Source organism: Narcine bancroftii, chromosome 13 (assembly GCF_036971445.1).
Source record: "Narcine bancroftii isolate sNarBan1 chromosome 13, sNarBan1.hap1, whole genome shotgun sequence".
NCBI lineage: Eukaryota > Metazoa > Chordata > Chondrichthyes > Torpediniformes > Narcinidae > Narcine > Narcine bancroftii.
In genome coordinates, this window is record NC_091481.1 from 70,590,063 (window position 1) to 70,615,796 (window position 25,734).

At 41.3% G+C, this 25,734-nt stretch overlaps 1 protein-coding gene and 1 long non-coding RNA gene across 6 annotated transcripts in view; one reads left to right on the top strand and one right to left on the bottom strand.

Moving 5' to 3' along the window:
* The window catches only part of hmgxb4a (HMG box domain containing 4a), a 29,862-nt gene extending 7,053 nt beyond the window's left edge, over nt 1-22,809 (top strand). Inside the window, exons 3-11 of one of the 5 annotated variants that reach the window (XM_069907966.1) lie at nt 139-287; nt 4,594-4,681; nt 10,619-11,577; nt 11,974-12,052; nt 13,339-13,403; nt 15,742-15,853; nt 17,267-17,463; nt 20,313-20,435; nt 22,419-22,809. In XM_069907966.1, coding sequence (XP_069764067.1) covers nt 139-287; nt 4,594-4,681; nt 10,619-11,577; nt 11,974-12,052; nt 13,339-13,403; nt 15,742-15,853; nt 17,267-17,463; nt 20,313-20,435; nt 22,419-22,463 — 1,817 coding nt within the window. In that variant the 3' untranslated portion in view covers nt 22,464-22,809. Of the gene's footprint in view, nt 1-138; nt 288-4,593; nt 4,682-4,869; nt 4,947-7,053; nt 7,148-10,618; nt 11,578-11,973; nt 12,053-13,338; nt 13,404-15,741; nt 15,880-17,266; nt 17,464-20,312; nt 20,436-22,418 lie in introns of those variants that run through there. The other 4 variants (XM_069907967.1, XM_069907969.1, XM_069907968.1 and 1 more) reach the window with 4 other exon arrangements.
* LOC138748194 (uncharacterized) overlaps nt 9,717-25,734 on the bottom strand; it is a 22,827-nt gene continuing 6,809 nt past the window's right edge. The window contains exons 2-3 of the long non-coding RNA XR_011347862.1: nt 12,794-12,954; nt 9,717-11,890 (exon numbers count right to left, since the gene is read on the bottom strand). This is a non-coding gene — a long non-coding RNA (uncharacterized lncRNA). The remainder of the gene's footprint in view (nt 11,891-12,793; nt 12,955-25,734) is intronic.

Below are 25,734 nucleotides of genomic sequence, written 5' to 3' on the forward strand. Positions count from 1 at the left end.
GGGGAGCAGCCATTTCATCCCTGAACTAAAGGGGAAAAGTTGTCGGTGCAAGGAAGCACCCTCCATTCCTCCCCTCCCCAACAAAATATTTTAAAAAATATAAATAGATGATTTGTAAGCCCTTTACTGCTGTTGCAGATTGTGTAGTGGGTGAAAGCGGAATTGAAGAGGTGGGTCTGGCAGCAGGCAGAAGCCATCGAGAGAAGAAGCGCTCGTATAAAGATTTGCTGAAAGAAGAGGAGGAAATAGATGCAGAAGTCCGAAAGTCAGCCAAAAAGAAAGTGAAGGTGAGGGCAACTATTTGTGCTTTTGTTTTAATCCTTGATGTTTTTGCTCACCTTGGACACAGACGCCCCATCCTCTGTTGGAGGAGAATCCACAAGACCTCAGGATTCAGGATCCAGGCAATCAAAGCTGATCAATAGCTAGTTGTATTTCTCTGTGCTCCATTTCAAAAGAGAGATTAAAAATAGTGGCTAGGGTTGACTGCAACAGAGAGTTTCTGTTTGGCATAAGGAGCATTAATCAAACCTGTTGTTTTTGATGCTTCACGGAATCATTAATGTGCTGAATCTTTTTATATTAAAAAAAAATTGGTGTGCAATTAAATATTGGAAACCTTGGTCTTTTTCCAAGTGAATTTGCAGCTTTAGTCTGATCTCTTTGCTTCATGCCCTCTCCTTTCTGTGTGCTGTGACTTTGACATGACAACCCACGATGCCAGAAAAGTGTAAGTGGTGGCGTGGCAGGAAGGAAATTAAAACCTGTCTGCACTGCAGACACACACAGTTAGCTTTGGTACTCTTCTCTCTCATTCCTATGTGTGCGTCATTATAGAATCTAACTTTGTACTCCACTGCAAAGAGTTCTGATCCAGAAACTCCTCACTGGGTTTGTGTAAAGAGCCAAGAAACCTTAAATCTGTGCTTAGCAGCCTCATCTGGCTGGCTAATGCCTGCCGTATGTTTCTGTTCTGTTCAGTGACAGTGAAATGCAAGGGGGCATATCATTCAGGGTTTTAGTACTTGATCAGTATGCAACAGTCCATGCCTGCAACTGCGCGGTTGTGAGCAGATCAATTGAAGAAGCATAGGAGGATGCACGACTGTATCTCAGAAAGGATGAAGTGGCAGAGGAGATATTTATCCTTGATAAAACCAGTCATGAATATAATCTGCACAGGGCTGATTTTTTTCCATGCACTTTCTCTCCTGAATCCTTGTCGCGGCATTTATTGAAAAGGGGCTATTGAAGGATATTGAGGCATGGGGTATTAGCTACTTGTGCATTCCCATGATGACTTACTGCTGGCATACTGCTGCTCCGAGCAATAATATTATATTCTTTTCCTTAGCTTCACTTGTCTTTTATAGCACGTTTAAGATTCTCAACATTAAACTGTGGCCATCTCTCGTCAAAATACAATGCTGAAGAAATTCTGTCAGTCAGGCAGTGTAATTTGTGTCGCAAAGATGAATCTACATAACCCAGCATTTCAGGTTTGAGCCCTTCATCAAGTTATGAGAAAAATGTAGGCAGGCGCCCGAACAAAATCATTGGGAGGAGGGGCATGGGGTGGAGCACAGTCCCACAGGCAGGAGGTAAGAGAGGGTGGGCACTCCAGCAAATGGGAAATGGTGTGGGGGGGGGCTCTGAATGGGGAGGGAAGGAGGGGTGGCTCTGAATGGGGAGGGAATGGGGTGGAGAGCTAGAAGAAGGAACGGAAGGGGGAGGAGAATGGAGAGTAGGCTAGCAGAAAACAGAGAAGTTGATGCTAATACTATTTAGTATGGCATTAAGTGGGTAAACATTAAACCAAGGCATTGACTTCTGTGGTTTCTGCTAGGCCACTCCCCATTCTAATCTTCTCTCCTCCAGCTCTCCATCCTCTTCCCTCTCCATTCACAGAGCCATTCCCCCCCTCCCTCTGCTTGCTGGTGTGCCCTCCCTCCCTCCCCCACCTATTACCTCCTGCCTGTGGGACCTGCTTCCTCAACCATCCTCCCACCATTTTATTTAGGAGCCTGCTCACATTTTGCTCCTGCTTTGATGAAGGGGCTCAGGTCTGAAATGTTGGTCATGCATCTTTATCTTTGCTCCATAAAGTCCACTGCTGAGTTTCTCCATCATTGTGTTTTTACCTCAATCACAGCATCTCCAGCCTTTTGTGTTGTACCTCCGGCCATCTCTTAATGAGTCTGTGCCTGGTCAAGGTGCAATGTTTTCCCAACGTGGCACAACTAAGAACGGAACCAGCTTGTGTCTCTATAGTTCTATGCTGTGTCAAAACATCCCAAGGCACATGAGAAGACCAATAGCTCAGTCTAGGAGGCAGGTTTTGAGTAGCATTTTAAAAATTGGAGCTCTCCCAGATCTTTCCACCTTGGGCAGTAAGAAGCATGGTCATCTATGGTGGAGAGATTAAGTTCAAGAGGGTAGTGTTGCAGGAATACATTAATCTCCTGGGGTTATTTAGCTAGAGAAGAGCAAGTGTGTGGAGAGATGTGAAGATGAGAATCTTGAAATGGAGGCATTGGTTTGAGGGTGGTGCAGGGAGAGTTTAGTATCTCACCAAGGTAATGTCTGATCTTTCAACATTTAGTTGGTGGACCTTCAATTTATTGCTATGTGCAATTACAAGGAATTTGTTTTTGTCTGCATAAGGCAGACAGATTCTCCATCAGAGAAAGTGAAGCAAAAAAGCATCCCCCCCCCACCCCCCCCCTCCCGAGACATCGTGTGTCTGTAGATTCACCTCCAGTGCTCCCACAGCTACGCAGTCCATTCCAAACCATTGGCAGCCCAAGTTTCAGATCCGAACCTCCAACATGATCAGGAACCCTTCAACGCCCTCTTGCATCCCAGTTCTGATACCTGGTACCCCTTCAGCCAGTCTTGATCCAGACTCTTGCAGTCCGCAGCTTGGCATGAATCCCTTGACAGCAGCCCACTGCCGGTGTGGGGTTCCTCACCTCCAGTCGCCAACAGCCTGCTGCCTGTGTAATCTTCAATTGCAGAACCCCTCAATAGTCTGCCGTTGTGGTCACCGTCCTGTGGATCATCTCCTCTGCTCCTCCTTCTCAAATTGGGGGTGGGGGTGTTCTCATGTTTTCTGGTCCTCTGCTTCCCTAGAATCTGCAACTCATGGGTGCCACCATCTTTGGCACAGACTCTTAAGAGTCAGTGAATGCTGGCTAAGCAATCAGAACTGTGAGTGAAGTAGAAGTGGACGGCATCAGCTTTCATCAGGCATCAGAGTAAGATGTAGATAAGATAGAGAAAGGTGTCGACAAGCACAAGGGAAGAGGAAGAAACACCATTGCAGAATTTGAGTGGAAGGGTAAAAATGGTATTGGGGACCATAGATCATTGCATCTGGACAACACACTATGTCCATGAATTTATCTATCAGGAAATCTCTTGATTGGCAATCATCTAGAAACCACATCTTGATGTACTCTGTGTTGATTAACAAATAACACTTTTAAGCAATATTTATGAGAAGTAAAACACAAAAATTTGCAGACAATGTGGTTGAAGTAAAAACACAACGCTGGAGAAACTCAGCAGGTCAAACAGTGTCCTTTATATAGCAACGGTAAAAATACAGAACTGATATTTCAGGCTTAATCTGAACAGGCACGTCTTCAGAACTGGCAAGTCCAAAAAGTGATCTGTCTTCATTGCCAGAGCCACACGACGTGGAATTTTGAAGGAAAATTTGGGCTTGGATTAAAGCTTAATGGGGATTTTGGAGTTGATCTGCTTTCCTTCAGAAAATTTTAACAAGCACTCTGTGAAGATCTTCTCAACAGCGATGACCCAGGCAGAATGGATGGATCAAATCTTTGATGTGCCGGAACAGGACAATAAAGCAGGTGTGACCTTTGGTCATAGAGGCATAGAATACATGATGAAAAACAGTACTGGTACCCTGCCGGATGGAATATCATGCCAAATTCGATTCACTTCAGGAAGGAAGTGAAAGCTTTGGACATTGGATGGAAGAGTGGTACTAAAATGATTGGGAGAATGAGGAATACAGTGTCATGGAGAGGCTGGAAAACCTGTCTACCTTTTTGCAGACATGGCACCGTGTTAAGTTTTTAAAATCATGAAGTTTTCATAATATCTAAACAAACTGCTTCCAGTTTCAGGGCACAAGCTTAGAGTGACTGACAAAAACCCAGAGGTGATATGAAGAGAAGCTCTTCTGCGCAGAGTGAGGTTAGGATTTGGAGTGCACTGCTGTGACAAATGAATGCGCATTGGATACAGACTCCATTGCAGCTTTCGGAAGGATGTTGGATAATGACTTGAAAGAGAAAATGATGTCGGCATCATGGGATAGAGGTGGTGGACTGGGTCCTTGAGAGAGTTGGTGGTAATTTGACGCACGTCGGTATATCACTGACAAGAATGAAAAATGTAGTGTTGCAATTCAAATGGCAATCCATTCTTCTTTTCCATAAACCTTCTGTTCATCTCTTAAATATCCATTTAGTCTTGGCTTGTATTGATTAATATAAATGTTAAGTGTAATGCATTTTCACAATGTGTTAATTGAGTTGATCTTTTTTGTTCTATTTTAAGGAGATTGAAGGATTCCTTTTGGGTGTGGACTTTCATAAGAAAAAGAAGAAAATACATCATTTAACAGGAGAAGAGATCTACTATGGAGGTAAAAAAATATTTCCAACACTTTCCCTTTCTAAACAATTGTTTCCATCTCAGAGGAGAGTTCAGGAATTATCTATCTGTCTCTGCCCTTTTAGGCAATTACAGTAAAAATCAACAACATCCCAATTTTCTGAAAAGGCGCACAGCAGCTTCCAAACTCAAGTTCAAGTTTATTTTCATCCGATTGTACAAGTACCACCAGACGAAATGGCGTTGTCTGGTCCTTGGTGCAAAACACTCAGACACATAACACATACAAACGATATGTATGCAGTACATAGATGTATATAAAAATAAATAGATGGATGCGTGTTAAGATTTTTAAATGTATGTATGTGTTTCGGTAATGTGTATATAGTGTGTGTGTGTGTGTGTGTGTGTGTGTGTGTGTGTGTGTGTGTGTGTGTGTGTGTGTGTGTGACAGACTCAACTGTGAATTCAACCATAACATAACAATTACAGCACGGAAACAGGCCATTAGGCCCTTCTAGTCCGCACCGAACCAAACACCCCTTTCTAATCCCACCTCCCTGCACAATGCCCATAACCCTCCATCTTCTTCTCATCCATATACCTGTCCAACCTTTTCTTAAATAATACAATTGACTCCGCCGCCACTATTTCTCCCGGAAGATCATTCCACACAGCTACCACTCTCTGAGTAAAGAAGTTCCCCCTCATGTTACCTCTAAACCTCTGCCCCTTAATTCTTAACTCATGTCCTCTTGTTTTAAACTTTCCTCCTCTTAACGGAAATAGTCTATCCACATCCACTCTGTCTATCCCTTTCATAATCTTAAATACTTCTATCAAATCCCCTCTCAACCTTCTACGCTCCAAAGAATAAAGACCCAATCTGTCCAATCTCTCCCCATACTCCAGATGCTTAAACCCAGGCAACATTCTGGTAAACCTTCTCTGCACTCTCTCCACTCTGTTTAAGTTAAGTTATTTCAGTTAATTAACAGTTTCAGCCTTGTTTTCCCAGATTTCTTCTCTTTCATTTATTTGTCTTTTCCTATTACACTGGTCCTGAACATTTTCTTTTTGAAAATTTTCAGTTTTCTCATTCTCTTTCAGCTCCTCCATCAACACCTCCATCATTAAATCTCACTTGGTCTCTATTCTATCGTGGGCTTTTGCTTCTGTGCTCGTCCATTCCTCGATAATTGAGCATTTTTATCACCGCCTTTTCCCAGTTCTGTGGTAAACTTAATGACATGAAACATTAACTACCACCCTTCTCCACAAATGCTGCTTCGCCCACCTGACAAAATAGTATTTTAGATTTCCAGCATCTGTAGTAGTTTTCTTTGATCTACTAATTATAGATATTCTGCAGTTATTTTCAGAACGTTTTACTCCGAAATCTCTTGCATTTAATTTCAAATAGAGACAGAAATATGCGCAGAAAATAGACGTGTATAGTGACAGACTATAAGAACATACATAAGAAATAGGAGCAGGAGTAGGCCATTCAGCCTATCTTGCCTGCTGCACCATTCCATGAGATCATGGTTGATCTGGTGATAGGCTCATCTCACCTACCTGCCTTTTCCCTATATCCCTTAATTTCTCTACTATGTAAAAATCTATTCAACCATGTCTTAAATATGTTTACTGAGGTCATCTCCACTGCTTCAATGGGCAGCAAATTCCACAGTTTCACCATCCTCTGGGAAAAGCAGTTCCTCCTCATCTCTGTCCAAATCTATTACCCTGAATCTTGAGGCTATGTCCCCTAGTTCTGGTCTCCCCACCAATGGAAACAACTTACCTACTTCTTTCTATGCCTTTCACAATTTTATGTTTCTATAAGATCCCCTCTCACTGTTTTGAATTCCAGTGAGTACAATCGCAGACAACTCAATCTCTCCTCATAGGATAATCCCCTCATATCTGGAATCAATCTAGTGAACCTCTGCACTACCTCCAAGACCAGTACATCTCTCCTCAGAAGAAACAAAGGGCTAAAAAGCCTTTCCGACCTTCTCATTTGCATTCTGCTTTCTATAGAGGGATAGCTGAGCAATGATTAAATACAGATATCCAAATTGAAAGGATTTCATGTTGTAGAAGATGATTGCACTTTGAGTGAATGCAGAATTTCTGCTTGTGGTACATCTATTTTGACAGCTATCTTAAATCCAACCCCTCTGATTATTTACCACTAAAACTTGGTGTATTTTAAGAATATCCACTAAATCTTTTTTAGACTTGTGTGTTGTAGAGATTAATCCCAGGTTCTGTAATAGTTGACCTCATAGCTGTTGAATTACCTCTGCACCCACTTTAAGGCCTTGACATCTTTCCTGGTGTAATAATTTCAGAAACTCCGAGAACACGTTTGTATATGCAAGTGCAAGGACATTTTTAAGTACAAAAGGGTCATTGTGTGAGGAAAGAGGTTCTGAAAGGCAAGGAGTTGGAACACAGTTTTGGTAGGGAAGAATTTTATTTACAGAAGGTAAGTCTGGGAAATGGTAATGGATGCACACACACACACACACACACACACACACACACACACACACACACACACACCCCTTGACAGTGCTAGAAGGGACACTAAACACTCCCAACCCTTTTAACCGTGCACATCTTACCAAGTTTCTCCAGTGCCCTTCCACATTTCTAGACCTGTAGTGAAGCAGGGTGGTCTCAAGGTGTCAAAGAGAGAACAAAGAACACATGGCACCTTTATAGTGCTGGAGGCTCCAGCCCAGGTCATTTACAGGGAACCAATGGCTTGGTGCCAGGAGGGTTAGTCCAATTATAACAGTCAGTGGCCCAAAGCCAAGTACAGGCAGACTGGAGAGTGCAGTCCAGGTAATTTGCATGGGTCTAGTGGCAAAGTGTGTACTAATGGGTGGGGCGGAACCAAACCTTGATTGGCAGTTGGTGTGTCCTCCGTCTAGGTGGGGCAGTGCTGTCACATGACAGCCACATTTATGCAGCACAATAATTTTGGCTCGCTATTCATTGCTGACCATAGAACGTCACTATTCTAGCTGCTGCCTCATTTAATGCAATGCCTGGGAAATACAGGTGCTCGTCTAGATGCTCGTTGAGGCTCTGCCTCCGCTACGCATGTGGGTGCAGGATTCCAGATTCCAAACCTTCCTTACAATGTGCCATTTTAGCCCATGAGCCTGTGCTGCCCAATTAACTAACAACCCCAGTACACTTTGAACAGTGGGAGGAAACTGGAGCACCTGGAGAAAACTCACGCAGACACAGGGAGAATGTACAAACTCCTTACAGATAGCACAGGATTCGAACCCTGGTCCTGATCACTGGCGCTGTAACAGCGTTGTTGTAACCGTGCTGCCCTTGCCTACATCTCTGGCTCCACATACAAATTGACCTTTTTGTGTCTGCTCTTTTCCTGGTCCTTAATATTACTTCCAAAATGTTTTCATTAATTTCTTTATCTGTAAATGATGCCTTCTTTGCCTTTCTAATTTCTTTAAGCACTCTCTCACCAGTCTCTATACCAGTATTTCTCAACCTTTTTCTTTCTGCTCACATTCCTTAAGTAATCCCTTACTAACCACAAAGCACCTTTGCCACAGGTATACACTCGTGTAATAGTCGATTTTTGGCCCAAAAATCGCACGTTTTCCATATATGACCCATTTCAACTGTCCCCCTATTTTGGCCCAAAAATCACGTTTTTCTGTATAACCTGTGTAAAATTCTCCCCCCCCCAATTTTGGCATTGACACCCATCTGAGCCCCCAGTTTCTCGACCGTGGACCCTCTCTGCCTGGTCATCTGAACTCCTGATGCCCTAAACATAAACTTACTACCCAGTCCTGGCCATCCGAGGTCCTAACGCTTTGAACGACGCAGACACTTACTGCAGTCAAACGTTTGACACCCCCTCCCCCAATTTGATCTGAAAAATTGGTCCAAAAAACTTGAGTATCTCTGGTAGTCAAGGACACTTTTTCGTAAGTACATTAAAACTTGCCCTAGTGCCAGATAGTTTCTCTTTGTTGGAAAACGGTGGACACTGAAAAGCCCAGCCAGATCCAAGATCTCTGGTAGTTCTGCTGCATGAGGGGGTCAAGCAAGAAACCAAATGTTAAGAGACTTAACAATGAAGGAAATTGACATTTTTTCCCTGTATCTTGGAATAAAAAGCAATAAACAATTCAATACTTTTAAATTAGTAAGGTAGAACAAAAGTGTGAAATAGAAGATTTGTTCTGCTTGTAAGATAGTAGCTCAAATCCATGATCCAACGATTCAATGTTTGAAAATCTATCAATTTGAATATACTCCATGGCCGAGTGTCCACATCACTCAGAAAGAAGAAACTTCCAAGGACACTCAGCCCTCAAGTAAACCCATTTTTTCTCATCTCAGCCCTGAAGGACTGATACAGGAATTTTAATTTCCTAATTCAACTCCTTTGCAATAAACATATCAATTGCTTATTGTAATTGGATACATTACTTTCTGTGCATCAAAAATCAAGGACACAGAACAAGATTTAAATATAAAGATAAAAAAGGAAACATGGGAGAAATTATGTTCTGGAACGATGAGAAATACAATAAATACGAGGCTACGTATGATACAATATAACTGGTTACACAGACTATACATTACACCTCAAAAGTTAAATAAATGGGACCCAACAGTATCTGATAGATGTTTTCGATGTAAAAAAGAAATGGGTACAACAATTCATGCAATCTGGACATGTGAGAAAGTAGAAAAATTTTGGGAAGATCTCAATCAGATATTAAATAAAATAACAGAAAACAATATACCAAAGAATCCAGAGATCTTTCTCCTAAGTAACATAAAAAACAAAGAATTTGGAATTGATTTGGAGGATGCACAAAAAAGATTTGTTAAGATAGCTCTAGCCGTAGCAAAAAAATGTATTATGTCAACCTGGAAATTGTAAGATAATCTGAAAATACAACAATGGTATATAGAAATGAATAAATGTATTCCATTAGAAAAAATTACATATAGTTTAAGAAATAATATTGAAATATTCGAACAAATATGGGAGCCTTACATTAAATACAATAGCGAAAACCTACCGGGGACAATCATTACCTAAGTTGATGGAAGGAGAAGGAAAGAAAAGAATGGACTCAGTAGAATTTCTGGTGTATTTTTGTTGAATGACAACATTGTCTGACTGGTTTAATGTAACCTAGATTGTATACCTTAAATGGATGGGAGGGGGGGGTGGGGGGGGTGGGTTGGGAGGAGGGAGGGGGGGGGGAGAAAATGTCACTGTATATGTTTGAAAAGGAAAAAGTGTGTATCATGGCTAATGTGATTTATGGTGTGAAAAATAAAAAATTTTAAAAAAAAAATCAAGGACACAGGATTCCGATGAGAACCAAATAGTTGCTTGGCATTTTACAGTTTTTGAATGCCTACTAAAATGAAAAACGTCCATATACTTCCATCTAACATCCTTTTGCCTATTCATTTACTCCATATCCCTTCATAGGGGTCTACAAGATTCTGAGAGGCATAGGTAGGGTGGACAGCCAGCATTTTTTCCCCAGGGCAGGGATAGCAAACACCAGAGGAAACATGTACAAAGTGAAGGGAGGAAAGTTTGGGGCAAGTTTTTTTTTTACACCGAGAGTTGTTGGTGCCTGGAATGGATTTCCAGGGGTGGTGGTGGAGGCTGAAACATTAGGGGTATTTAAGAGACTTTTAGCCACATAGATGAAAGAAAAATAGAGGGTTATGAAGCAGGGAGGGTTTAGTAATTTTTTTAAGGAATATATCGCGGGCTGAAGGGACTGTTTTGTGCTGTAATACTCTATGTACTCTACTCCTTGGCTTTTCTTTTTCATAGAGAAAAAGACTCAGTCTGTGCATCATTCCTGTGCTTCCAGTGAAGTTCGGTTACAAATTAATTCAGTATTTCTCTTTCAATGTTTTCACCTAGAACTGTCACCTATGGAATCTGTAAAGAAGAAAAAGAGGTTTGATGGTCAACAGCCTGACACTGCAATGGGCCTTCTCAAGGCCATAACCTCGTCCGTACCAGCGGTCTCAAAGCCTTCCAAAAAAGTCGAGAAACCCTTTTCTGCTGTTGGCTCGTCGTCCTATCCTCCTTTTTACCCCGAGAGTAAGAAGGAGCACAAGAAAAAAGCTGCTAGTGCAGAGCCCGAGGAACTCTCTGAAGAGGGGAGTTTACACAAGTCAAAAAAAATGAAGCCCCTTTTTGTAAATACGGACACCGTGACAATGCGCGAGGGCGAGGGTTTAAAAATGAAACTCCTCCTCTCGCCTAAGGATAAATCGGGCATGGATGATGAGGCGTTTAATTTTGCAGGGACCTCGAGTGTAAAGAAATCCTCAAAAAAGGTGAGTAGGGAGGAACACAGCACTTTCCTCCCTGCCCTCGACACTCATAGTTTGCCAAGGGTGTCAGCTGTTCGCAAAATACACAAGTCAGAGTCTCGGGTCAGTGAGGGCTTTGACTCCACTTCGCATTTCTACAGTGAAGGTCATGCCGGCAACCTTTCTGAGTACGAATTTGCAGGGCTGGATACGCTGGATTCTGCATCTTCCTCTGGCGGGGAGCTTGAGGCGGGAGAGCTGGTCATCGACGATTCTTTCCGAGAGATGAGAAAGAAAAAGAAGAAAGACAAGAAAAGCAAGAAAAAGAAGGACAAGGAGAAACACAAAGAGAAGAAGCACTCAAAGTCCAAGAAGCTACTGGCTCATGGCTCAGGAAAGGTTTTATCAGCCACTAAGTGCTGCTACCCGCCACAGCCATCCGTTAGCACGCCTTATGCAATAAATGTGCCCCCACCTTCCATATTCCACATCGAAGGGCAGACTGAGAAAAAGAAGAAAAAGGAAGAAAAAGACAAAGAAAAAATTGAGAAACCTGAAAAGGTAGGGCTACTCAAATGCCTACTTTAGAACATTAAACTTTTAGTAACTTGTCCGATTTTGCTGTCCGTTTATATCAGATAATCGTAATTAAGACTTTTATCCAACAATTTTTGAATCTTGTGGTGCCCCAAGCACAATGAGAATGAAATACTTATGGAGTGCAGCCACCTTTATCATCCAGGAAGTAATGGTTGCCCCAGAGTGAAACCATTGTCTAAATTGATCAACATATTCCCAGAACCTAAACCATAAAAGGACCTAATTTATGAACCAGTTGAATTTAATGGTGAAAAAGCTGGAAACAGACAAGCATCTGTGGAAAGAAAAACAGATTGTTAGTACTGGAAAAGAGGAGGCTTTTTAAATGTTAGTGATATTTCTATACATTTCTTACAGAAAAAAAAGAACATGTCTGCTTATCAGTTGTTTTGCAAAGAATACCGGATTAATATTGTTGCTGAGCACCCTGGAATAGGTAAGATAATTTAAAAAAAAATATATATACAGTAAAAGTCAGATGCCAGAAATCCAGACTACCCAACCATCCGGCCTCTCAAACATTTTAAATTTAGCGGGCTTTTGTTTGTGTGCGCGAGTGCATAAGTACCACAGATGCACAGCAGCAACAGGGGACCACACTTCATACAGGTAATCTCAGCTCAAAGAAATTTGTTTGTATAAGGTCATTAGTTATAGAAATTTAAATCTAGAGGAGTGAAACACAAGTCTGTAGTCGCAGTAATAGTAGTAAAAACACAGAAATGCTGGAGGAACTCGGCTCAGGCCCAAAACATTGTAATATATCTTTACCGCAAGACTGTCTGAGTTCCTCCTGCATTTCTGTTTGTTTTTATTTTAAGTGAGACGGGAAAAATTTAAAAGGAATACAAGGGGCATCTTCTTCACCCAGAGGGTAGTGATTATATGCAATGAGCTGTCAGAGGAATTGGTAGAAGCGGGGAGAATTATGATATTCAGAGAACATTTAGATTTAGGTGTGCATAGATAGGAAAGTTTTAGAGAGAGGCAAATAGGACCAGCTAGGTTGGTGTTCACACTAGAACTCTATGACTATGAAATGACCAACTTCTTCAGCAAAGACCCAATGCTGGAGAAACTCAGCAGGTCTTGATGAAGGGCTCAAGCCCGAAATGTTGGTGATGTACCTTCATCTTTGCTATAAAGTACTCGGCATCTGCTGATATTTTACTCATACCTTGATGAAGGGCTCAAGCCCAAAACATCGGTTCTTTATCTTTCTCTTCGTTCCATAAAGGACACGGTTTGACCTGCTGAGTTTCTCCAGCCTCGTGTTCTTCAATGTTTGAAGACTCTTGTGTTTTAATCCCTGTCCTGTCTTCTTGAGCAAAGCAGCAGCTGAAAATTGGGAGAAAGTTGATTAATTTTAAATTAAATTTATAAATTAAAATGTAGACATACAGCATGGTAACAAGCCCTTTCGGCCTAAAAGACCGTGCCACCCTATTGCACCGAATTGACCTGCATCCTCTGGTATATTTTCAACAATGAGAGGAAACCGGAACCCCCCCGGGAAAACCCACACAGACACATGGAAATGTACAAACTCCTTACAGACAGTGCCGAGTTCGAACTCCAGTCCTGATTGCTGTCGCTGTAACAGCGTGGTGCTAATCGATTTTCTCTGGCAGTGTGTTGGAGGATCAATCCTATAAGTTGACAAGAGGGTGCCCACTCATTGTGCTTAACTATAACTTGGGATTGTGCTTGTTTTTGCCACAGATTTTGGTGAGCTCAGCAAGAAGCTGGCTGAAGTATGGAAACAACTTCCTGACAAGGATAAACAGGTGGGTGTGGGAAGGATAAACAGGTGGGTGTGGGAAGCTGAGTGCACGTGACTATTTCACAAACCATTTCACACAGAGTCTGGACCAGAATAGCTTGTTTGCCACTGCTTTTCTCCAAGATCCTTCACATATTTTACAATTACTCCGAAAACCCTCAACCTTTCTGGGCAATATTTCATATGAGATCATTGGGTTATTGCAACTGTGGTTAGGGACTGACAGATGCTCATTGAGAACAGCTGAACCCTGTTTCATTGGTGAATAGGATGATATTGAATCACACTGATTGCAATACAAGAAGATTACACCAGGTCTACTAAAATGGTTTTACATTTGAGCATTCCTTTGTTCCATTCCCTGACTTGGTCCACAACCCAATTTTTTTTCCCTTAAGATACTTATCCTTTAGGAAAAGCTCCATTTTTGATCTTTCAGGTTGTGCATTCAAGTCATTGGGTGAATTTAAGATTGACAGGTTCTTGATTAACCAGGGTATCAAAGGTTATGGGGTGAAGGCCGGGCAGTGGGGCAAATGGATCAGCTCACGATTAAATTGCGGGGCAGACTTAATGGGCTGAATGGCCTATTTCTGTTCCTATGTCTTATGGTTTTATAATGTTAAATTGCCACGTTGATGATCCTTGGTCTTTCCCATTTCTTTGACCTGAAATTTTAACTCTCTTTCTCTTTCAGTCAATCGGGGAGTCTTTTAAGGACTCTTACACTTTATTGATCTTTTTTTATTCTCTGAGTTTGTTTACATTTCTTTATCTATTTACAGTTCTTTATTTGTTTACATGTGTAAATCGAGTACATTTTTTTTGCATGACCAATAAGTAGTAATGATTCTGCCTGGCCCGCAGGAAAAGGAAGCTCAGGGTGTATGTGATGTCATGTATGTGCTCTGACAATAAAGCTGAAATCTTTCCAACACCTGCTGCCTGACCTGTCAGAAGTTTTCAGCATCTTCTGTTTTTAAGACTATGCCCTTGTTCTTGACCCTTGTAACAGTGGGTTACATATTTTCACTTACTTTTGACTGTCGTCATGGTTTTATAAACATCTCTGTGTTCTGGTGGAAAACAACTCCAGATTTTCCAATTTGTCCACATTACTGCTGCAACATTCCCTGTAGATGTTCTTGATGGTAGAGAGGATTTTGCCTGTGATGCACTACCTTATGCAGAGCTTTCACTCAGGGGTATTGGTGTCCCCATACCAGACCTTTTTTTTTTATTTTATTTTTTAAATTTTTTTTTTCACACCATAAATCACATTAGCCATGATATACACTTTTTCTTTTTCACACATATACAGTGACTTTTTCTCCCCCCCCTCCCTCCTCCCAAGCCACCCCCCCACCCCCCCCTCTCATCCATTTTAGGTATACAATCTAGGTTGCATTAAGCCAGTCAGACAATGTTGTCATTCAACAAAAATACACCAGAAATTCTACTGAGTCCATTCTTTTCTTTCCTTCTCCTTCCATCAACCTAGGTAATGTTTGTCCCCGGCAGGTTTTCGCTACTGTATTTAATGTAAGGCTCCCATACCTGTTCGAATATTTCAATATTATTTCTTAACCTATATGTTATTTTTTCTAATGGAATACATTTATTCATTTAAATTTAGTAGTTTCTTCCTTTTAATTTGGTTATGTATTCCATTAATATTTAAAGTCATATAGTTCAGCGTAGCCATTTTATATTTTGTTTATCTTCTCTTTCCGTTTTTCCATCATTACCTTTCCTCCTTTCATACCAGACCTTGATGCAGCCGGTCAGCACACTTTCAACCACATGTCTGTAGAAGTTTGCCAAGGTTTTCGACATCAAAACTCCTCTGAGACGCTAATGTGTTTTTCTTCACGATGACAGTCGTGTGTTGGGTTCAGGAAAGGTCCTTTCACCCTCTCCACCTCTGATCCCACAATGATCACTGAATCATACACCTCTGGATTTTCACTTCCTGAGGTTATTCAACACTCTGGCTTTATGTATAAATCTTAACTATGTTCTTTACAGTCTTCCTAGTTGAGGTCAAACAAATGCTTTGAGGACTCTTTATGGCTTCCTTGCTTTTCTGTGGTATGTTATTTATAAAGTGAATGCCCCACAAGCTTTCGTCCTTGGCTGTCAGTTTTATGCAGTCTTGTTACTCGAATGCAGTCCCGTTCATGCGTAACTGGATTGAGTTTATGTAGTTGTGTCAGATTCTACAGCTTTATTGAACAATGCAAGGACTTTAAAAGCTCGTACTTACACTACATATTCTTGATCTACACACATAAAAGTTCCTTTTATTAATGAAAGTGAAAAGATTTTTCTTAAAATTCTAGGTATGGAAACAGAAGTGCCAATACTTGCAACACAAGCAGAATAAAGCCGAGGCAATGACAGTGAAACGGAAGCTGACTGACTCACTGGAAGAGGCAGCTGTTAAACAGAAAGGTACTTCGCACTGAAAGCAGCTGCACGTGAGCAATCCATCCTGAAATTAAATCGCACACTAAATGCCTTGTGCACCATGAGGCCAACACACCCAGTCAGAACTTCGATCTAAAGAGGAGATAAAACATGTCATCCCAAATTCGCTGAAGGGGTTTAAAAAAAAAACTCTATAAAATGCTTCTCCTGTCCTCTAAGGAGAAAAAAGATTCCATTCCAGCCACTATTCTTTTATATTTGATGCTCTCCCTTTCACCCAGCTACAGGTTGGCATTTTTAACATATTCATTTTTAGGATCTCAGCATTTTTGGCAAGACCAGCATTTATTGCCCTTGAGAGGATGGTGATGAGCTGCCTTCTTGAATAGCTGCTGTTCATCTGGTGAAATTAGTTACACAAAGCTTTTGGGAATTGAATTCCAATATCTGGGTCCAGCATCGATGAAGGTCCATAGACTCTTAGCATTTTGCAGTGCATGAACAGGCCCCACTTCCCAAATCATCCACATGCCAACCAAGTTGTCACCCTCTGCTTGTCTTTTTTTTTGCCCTTGTTTGGCCCCTATCCCGATAAACCTTCCCCATCTACGTACCTGTCCAAATGTCTTGCATGTTGTAATTGTACTCTCCTCTGACTTGGTCTGGTGGCTCAGTCCATTTTCCCACCACCCTCTGTTTCCAAGTCAGGATTGAGAGTGTATCAAATTGGTTGTGATATTCCTACATTTGAGGGCTCATAGGAGAGAGAGCCTCGTTGAACAAAGTTTGTGTATAAATCTGAAAGCGATGAAACTGGATGTTGGTCCATTTAAGAAAACAGAACTGGGAATGAATGGGCAATGTGTCATCAAGGCAGCAGGAATGTCAGGTTTTGCCTTTCCAACGTAGCCAAGGATAAGAACATAAGAAATAGGAGCAGGAGTCGGCCATCCGGCCCATCTACCCTGCTCCACCATTCAATGAGATCATGGTTGATCTGACGATGGGCTCATCTCATCCTTTTCCCCATATCCGTTAATTCCCCCAACTATTCAAAAACCGTTAAGCTTTGTCTTAAATATATTTACTGAAGTAGTTTCCACTGCTTAAATGGGAAGAGAATTCCACAGTTCCTCCTCCTCCTCTCCATTCTAAATCTACTAACCTAGTTCTTGAGGCGATGTCCCCGAGTGCTGGACTCCCCTACTAATGGAAACATCTACCATATTTATTCTCCTACTGTGTAAAAATCTATCCAACCTATTTTAAATGTATTTTATTGCTGTTCCCAAGTGACTGTTTTTGGTTCATTTGGGAATGTGCACTCCTGATGCACAAGGTATCATAGTTCTCTGGGGCAGAGGGTCTTTGCTTAGCTCCTTTTTTATATAGCCAAGCTTTTGGATTTTCTCCTTGTGTTTTCTCTCCTTGAATCAGGCAAGCAGAGCTTGTCTTCACTGTCTGGAGTGGTGACACCGCAAAAGAAGTCGGCCTTTTCCATGGGATTCGGGGCTAGCAGCCAGTCTTCGTCTCCAGTTAAAATGCCGGATGCCGATCCCATCGACGTTGCAGCACACCTGCAGCTATTGGGAGAATCGCTGAGCCTCATTGGCCACCGATTGCAAGAAACCGAGGTGAGATGTGTATGGAGCGGCGGAGGAGGTGGGATGTGTATGGAGCGGCGGAGGAGGTGGGATGTGTATGGAGCGGCGGAGGAGGTGGGATGTGTATGGAGCGGCGGAGGAGGTGGGATGTGTATGGAGCGGCGGAGGAGGTGGGATGTGTATGGAGTGGCGGAGGAGGTGGGATGTGTATGGAGTGGCGGAGGAGGTGGGATGTGTATGGAGTGGCGGAGGAGGTGGGATGTGTATGGAGTGGCGGAGGAGGTGGGATGTGTATGGAGTGGCGGAGGAGGTGGGATGTGTATGGAGTGGCGGAGGAGGTGGGATGTGTATGGAGTGGCGGAGGAGGTGGGATGTGTATGGAGTGGCGGAGGAGGTGGGATGTGTATGGAGTGGCGGAGGAGGTGTATGGAGTGGCGGAGGAGGTGTATGGAGTGGCGGAGGAGGTGTATGGAGTGGCGGAGGAGGTGTATGGAGTGGCGGAGGAGGTGTATGGAGTGGCGGAGGAGGTGGGATGTGTATGGAGTGGCGGAGGAGGTGGGATGTGTATGGAGTGGCGGAGGAGGTGGGATGTGTATGGAGTGGCGGAGGAGGTGGGATGTGTATGAGTGACGGAGGAGGTGGGATGTGTATGGAGTGGCGGAGGAGGTGGGATGTGTATGAGTGACGGAGGAGGTGGGATGTGTATGGAGTGACGGAGGAGGTGGGATGTGTATGGAGTGACGGAGGAGGTGGGATGTGTATGGAGTGACGGAGGAGGTGATCGAATTCGGTGGAGAACATCCATTTAACAACTTTTGGAGCATAGTAAGCCATCAAATAAAGCTGATGAGATTTCTTCTTAGGTTTTCTGCATATGAATTTCTGTTTCTTGTGTTAATATAAAAAATTTTAATATCACTAAGCACTTCTATCTCAGAGCAGAATATTTTTTGCAACCATTGCTAAAATGTACAAATATAACTTCCTTTATATGCCTAACGGACACAAAAATGAGACCCAAAATCTTTGTCTTTCCCTCCCTGATGGATATACAGTACCTGGCACCTAAGGGGATCGCAGATGCCAGAAATCTGAATTTTTCAGTCGACTGAGACACACTATTACTATGTCAATCTTTATTTAAGATTTACTTATATACCTAACACAAATTCGTACTTGGCATGGGTAGGGAGATACCTTGGGAGAGTCACCCCAGCAGCAAGCAGCATTGGCCGGCTCTTTATCCTGGGCACCGCCGTTTTATTCAAACACAACTTTATTGAAACAGCTGCTGCAGGAGGGCATGACCCGGGGAGCTCCACTGGCTGAATGTTTGCTCCCATCTTCACCAGGGGCTTGTGTGTTTCATCAAAGGATATTTACTTATACAATTTTAAACTTATTTATTCTTAATTATTTTAAATTGAATTGATTTATTTATTTCCTCCACATTGTTTTGGCTGTTGTTTGGGTTTTCAGCTGATTGAATCCCAGATAATGGGGATTCCACTGTATGAAAGGAACGCAAGGATGGGATGATGAGTTTATTATCCTTTACACTGCACGATGCACATGTGGATCAAAATCTTTCTTGCTGCAGCCAAACAGGTACTTCGTAAAGAAAGAAGAAAATTATTGTACAGTAAATTACAATTAAAAATATAATATATACAAAGGATATAGATAATAAATATTCAGGTACCTTAGTACAAGAACAAATTTACTTTACAGACTGTCTTTTCTGTGGTGCTGAAGTAGCCTGTAATCAGTCTAACAAGGGGAGGTTCAAGAGTCTGATAGCCATTGCAAAGAATCTGTTCTTGAACCTAGATGCACTATTCTTCAGGTTCCTGTTCCTTCTTTCCAAAAGAAGTAGTGAGAAGGGTGATGGGGGGCCTTTATGATGTCTTCAGTGAGTGCACAGTCGGAACCTGTGATTAATCAGCATCGTTCATCAGAATCTATCAACTGCCTTGTGATGTGTATTCCACCTTCTCTCGGATAGAAAGCCCACATTCGATGGGCTAAAAGATTCCTCCTGAGTTGTTACTGATTTTATTGGGGTCTTTATTAAAGGCTTTAGTTCTTTTTAAAAAAAAAACTTCTCTGGAGAACAAGATGCTGCATATTTTGAGCATGGGGGTTTTCATCTTTGGGGCGAGGACTGAAACGAAGCCCAGATTCACGGAATGAAAATCTGCTTTGTGTGTCGGTACTGAAGTAGAACACTTCCTGGACTTGTCACAGCTCTGAGAAGACTGATATGGGGAATGGAAATTTTAAAAACTTATTTGTGCAGCTTCAATGTATATTTTGGTTATCAGCCCTCACTGTCTTTCTTCTTTGGCTTGGCTTCGCGGACGAAGATTTATGGAGGGGTATGTCCACGTCTGCTGCAGGCTCGTTGGTGACTGACAAGTCCGATGCTTGTATACCAGCATATATTAGGTTGAAAGGTGGAGCCACAGTTGACCTGGTCTCATGGACATTTAAAGTGATGTTGCCCTTATTATTTTAACTAAACTTTTTTCCTTTAACACTATATCCTGAACTTTTGTTTTATTTTGCACTCCCTGTTACACTTGCCTGGATAAAATTCAAAAGTTTTGCACTGTAACTCTATACATATGACCCATTCAGTAGCTTTAACAAGTTCAAGGACATCACTGCCAATTTTGTTTCATTGCCAACAGAGATTATCAATTATTGAACAGATTAGAGGTTCCATCTAAGAAGAGCCACTTGGTCCTATTGCCTCAGCAGCTAAATTCATATTAATCTGGTTCACTTTTAAAGCTGAAACAGGAATAAAATTGACCCTGTCGAGAACTTTTTTGACTTTGTCAAATTGATATGTGAAACCATTTTTGTCTTTCTAGGGCATGGTGGCAGTGTCTGGGAGTCTCTCTGTCCTGTTGGATTCCATAATCTGTGCATTGGGTCCTTTAACCTGCCTCACAACGCAGGTTGACCATCTTAATGCCTGTCCTAAAGAAATTCTGGTGAGTGTCTCCCTTCTTGTGAATTACCCATGTGATGCACTAAAGGGACTGAAAAGCTGTTCCTCCCAACAACTTTACAATTTGTATAAATCCAACCCTGCCAACCAAGATCTGTCCTTGGATAAGCCTCATACTGATATTCAGTAGGAGACTGACTGGTACATTGAGTCTGTGTGGTATTAATATCCTGGTTTGTCCCAGGTTCAACTTTCCTGTCAAAATGGGATCAGGAATGAGAGTCTTCAGTTTAGTAGGGAAATTGTTGAACATAAGAAATAGGAGCAGGAGTCGGCTATCCTGCTCGTCGAGCCTGTTCCGCCACTTAGTGGCTGATCTGATGATGGGCTCATCTCCACCGACCTGCCTTTCCCCCTTATCCCTTAATTCCCCTACTATGTAAAAATCTATCCAACCCTGTCTGAAATGTATTCACTGAGATCGCCTCCACTGCTTCAATGGGCATGAATTCCACCGATTCACCACCCCTTGGGAAAAGCAGTTCCTCATCTCTGTCCCAAATTTAGTTACCTGAATCTTGAGATTATGATCCCTATTCTGGTCTCCTCTACCAATCTATGCCTTTCATAATTTTATGTTCCTCTAAGATCCCCTCTCATTCTGCTAAACTCCAGCGAGTACAGTCCCAGACGACTCAATCTCTTCTCAGAGGCCAACCCATTCATTTCCGGGATCATCAGTAAGCAGTTAATCTGAGAATGTACAAACCCCATGCAGACACCATAGGTGATCATTATCTGCCACTCAGCAAGTCTTTTCTTTTCCAATCTTTTTATTATTATTATAATTTATAAACACATACAGTTCAAAGAGATATGAAAAATACATAGTAAATAACAAATTAATACAGAGATATTAAACAATAATATTGCAGAATAAAAATATATCATAAAAAAATTTTTTAGATCAGTTTAGAGTATGAACTATCTCTAAAAAAAAGGATATAATTAATAAAAATATATAAAAAAAAAAGAGAAAAAAAAACCCCAAAAAGGAAGAAAAAACAAATCTGAATTAAAAACTTTAAAAAAAAAACTTACCGATATAGCTAAACCACGCCGATCACTCCGATCTCATCTAGCAGCCCAATTATCATACATAATCATAAAAAGAAAACAGAGCCAGATCAACTCACCACAAATGAAAATATTGAATAAATGGTCGCCAGGTTAACTCAAACTTAGAAGGGGATTCATAGACAGAGTTTCTAATTTTCTCTAAATTTAAACATAGTATAGTTTGGGTAAACCATTGGAAAACAGTGGGAGGATTAACCTCTTTCCAATTCAATAGTATAGATCTTCTAGCCATTAGTGTAAGAAAAGGAATCATACGATCCGCAGGAAGAGATAAATAAGTCAAATCTATCATAGGTAATCCAAAAATTGCAGTAATGGGATGTGGTTGTAAATCAATATTCAAAACGGTAGATATAATGGAAAAAATTTCCTTCCAATAATTCTGTAAAGAGGTTCAGGACCAAAACATATGTGTAAGGGAAGCTATTTCCAATTGACATTTATCACATATAGGATCGATATGAAAATAAAAGCGATGGAGTTTATCTTTAGACATATGAGCTCTATGAACAACTTTAAATTGTATCAGTGAATGTTTTGCACATAGAGAAGAGGAGTTTACCAGTCGCAGAATTTTATTCCAATTTTCATTGGAAATATGATGGTTGAGTTCTCTTTCCCAATCATTTTTAAACTTTCCAAAAGTCCCAGAATTTATTTTTGTAATTATATTATATAATTTAGATATCACACCTTTTGGAGGGAATTATGAATATAGTATATCCTCTAAAACAGTCGTAGTCTCCCGATTGGGAAAAGAGGGTAAAGTCGAAATCAGCACGTCTTGGAGAGCTGGGAAACAATAGGTTTATCCATCCCCAATCGATTTACCAGACATCTTCGATGATCCTACTGCTTTCTAATTACATTGTTTTTATTCACCCAGGCTCACACGCTGGATAACATTGCTTATATCATGCCAGGACTTTGACCTTGGGAGATGGTTTGATAGCAGAAAACTGAATAACATATTGTAGATAAGGACTGTTCACAATCCCATAGCATTGTAACTCTTGTTGAATGGTATTATATGCCTACTTTGAAATGGTTGAGACAAGGCAAATCTGGGAGGCGTGCTAGGAAAAAGGTGCATTCATTGAGTTTAACACTGATCCGCCAAGGATCACTGATGCCGAATATGAATGCCAGTGTTGGCATGATAGCTGTTGTTTTCATGGGTATGCATCATTTTGTAAGTTTGTAACATTAAATGTATATTACATTTTTTTTAAAAACTCTAAATCTGGAATAAAACATTGGAAATATTTGGCAGGTTATCCACCTTCTGAATTAAAGGGTGTTGTGTTGAAAGCTCACCGCTAATGTGCTAAACCCATCTTTTGCTTTTAATTGTTGACCAGCCTGCGTGGATTTGTAGTGTTTTGTGTTTTATTTCACTATTTATAGGACTGAAAATGTAGCTTCTATCACGTTTCACTATGGTTCTTGCTCGTTCCTTGTGGCAAATAGATTTCAACTGGGATCCAGTCAACTCTAAATTTAGACATCCAGCAGGGTAACGGGCCCTTCCGGCCCACGAGCCCGTGCCACCCAATCGACCTACAACCCCCAGTACGTTTCGAAGGATGGGAGGAAACCGGACCATCCAAGGAAAACCCACGCGGGCATGGGGAAGACATACAAACTCCTTACAGACAGTGTGGGATTCTAACCCCCTTCCCTGTCGCTGGCGCTGTAAGAGTGTTGGGCTAACCGTGCTGCCCTTGAACCCCTGGTCTCCTGCGTTCAAGTGTGGATACTAACCACTCTCCTAAAAAGGAAGTGATAATCTCTTATAGATTTTTCTATAAAATGCCTGCTTTGACCACTTTTTGCTGATGGTCTTAATGTTGCGTGAAATGATTAACCATGACTAATTGGCCTCCATCAATTTTACTCTAAAATGTGATTTGAATGAGCAGTATCTAGTTTTTGGGGTTTTTTTTGCATTCAATTTTGAATTCTTACATTCTCCATTCCTGAACAATTCAACTAGCATGAAAACAGCAAATGGTGGAGATATTCACCAGGTTAAGCAGTCTCTTTGGAAAGAGAAGCTGAGACAACCATTTCAGATTGATGATCTTTACTCAGCCCTTGACTGGTATGTAATTCCAGAGCGAGTGCCTGAACAGTGATTATAATATTTGGCCTCATTCAGTCCTTACCAATTTGCAAATGTGCAGTTTCTCAGTTGGATCTTTAGGTAATGGTCCATAGACTGCTGACTTTATAATATTCAACAGTGTACTTTTTGCACCCGTGTGCTCTCTGAAATCAGTGCAGTCAGTTTGACTTCCATGTCCCTTTTGTGCTTCCCTCGAGTGTTAATCCTTCAAAACTATTTCTCTTCAGGCAGGGGATACAGATCTTCTACCTGCTGAATGTTTAAAAAAAATTCTATCATCTTGCAAACTATTTTCCATCTACCAGAAGTCATTTCTGTTTATTTCACTTATAAAACTTAAATCTTCTGTCCTAAGGAAAACAGTGCAAGATTCTCGTGTGTATATGTGCTAAAATTCCTCGTCCATACTTCTGCTGTATAAATTTCACTCACTCCTACTGAAGGTAAGTGTAATGCCTATGGCTGCTCTTGTTTGGACCATATGACATAGGAGCAGAACCAGGGCCATTGAGTCTGCTCCACCATTAGAATGATACCTGATGTATTTTCCCTCTTAACCCCATTCTCCTGCCTTTTCTCCATGTCCTTTTACACCCTTACTATTCAAGAACTTAGCAACCTCTGCTTTAAATCTACCCCAAAACTTGGCCTCTACAGCCATCTGTGGCAACAAATTCCACCTGCTGGTTGTAGAAATATTTCCTCATTTCTTAATTTCTATACGAGAACATTGTAGACCAGTAAATAAATCGTATTATCAATTGCATTTCCTGAACATGGTAATAAGTAATTCCCCAAATAAACCAGATCAACGGTATTATGGTTGAGGTGACTGCAGTCCTTAGATTTATGAAGCAACTTACTAATTTAAAGTAGCTTTATGAATTTTCTTGCTGTGATGTTCTCATACATTGGAATGAAGTGAGTAATGTTTCCTGCTTTCTGTCCATTGTTCATTTTTCTAAAGATTAATTTATTTGTCACAAAGTACGGTGAGGGTTCTTCTGCACACAGACTAGCAGGTTATCTCTAGCATTCATACAGGTGCAGAGAGCAGCCATTCTCCGTGGGGGGCCCCCAATCACATTTTAACCCTTTGGACTCCAGCCACATGTAACCTTTTGTAATATATACAGTTCTCTGGATCGGGTCCATGGGTAAACTACAGTATAAACACCAGTATGAACCAGCTGGTGGCTGGGTATAAAACCAGTCCCAGAAACTGGGACACGTGGTATATGCGCTTGTTGGTGGTCCTACAAAACTGGGGCTCAGAGGGTTAAGAGGGGTGGTGTGGGCCACAGGCTGAAATCATAAAATATTTTTTGTTTAGTTTTAATGTAGAAGATACCAGCTAAACTGCTTTAAGGGAAATGGTGGGGGGGGGGGGGGGGGATAAACTTTGAATTGTCTAAAGGAGGCTGTAGCCAAATAAAAGGTTGAGAATGTCTGGTAAAGAGTGTAAGGGCAAAGAGTTAGAATGAAGAGGAAGATCAGTTGACACCCAGTGTGGGCAGCAGGAGAACACCGGTGAACCTGATGACAGAGCATGATTTCCACACCCGAGCCTTATCCCCGATGGGAGGAGGGGAAGGAGAGTGTGTCCGGGGTGTGATGGATCTGTCAGTATGTGGACAGACTTTCCCAGTCAGTGGGCAATGTCCTTTCTTCCACTGTCTGGGACTTTGTGCAGCTGTAGACTATAATCAACTATTTTTTTTAAAAAAAGTAACTTTCATTGTGGAATGAAACCCAGGTTGAAAAAATTTCATCTGTTGAGAGATTGTGAAGCACGATTCATTGTGTGTAATAATTTAACGCAGCAAAAGTTAGAGTTATGCATAAAAAGTTTGTCAAAATAGCTGACAAGCTGAACATTTGGTGATTAATGTCATTTGTAAAGCACCATTTTAAAGTTATAATGCTTTATTTCATTTGTTTCCCAACTAGAGAATTATTGCAGTTTAAAGTTACGTAATTTAGCACTTCCGTAATTGGTACTTCAAAATTATAGATTGTTTTCCAACCCAATGGAGGAAGTTGTACTTGGCAAGATAAGATCATTTAACTTGTT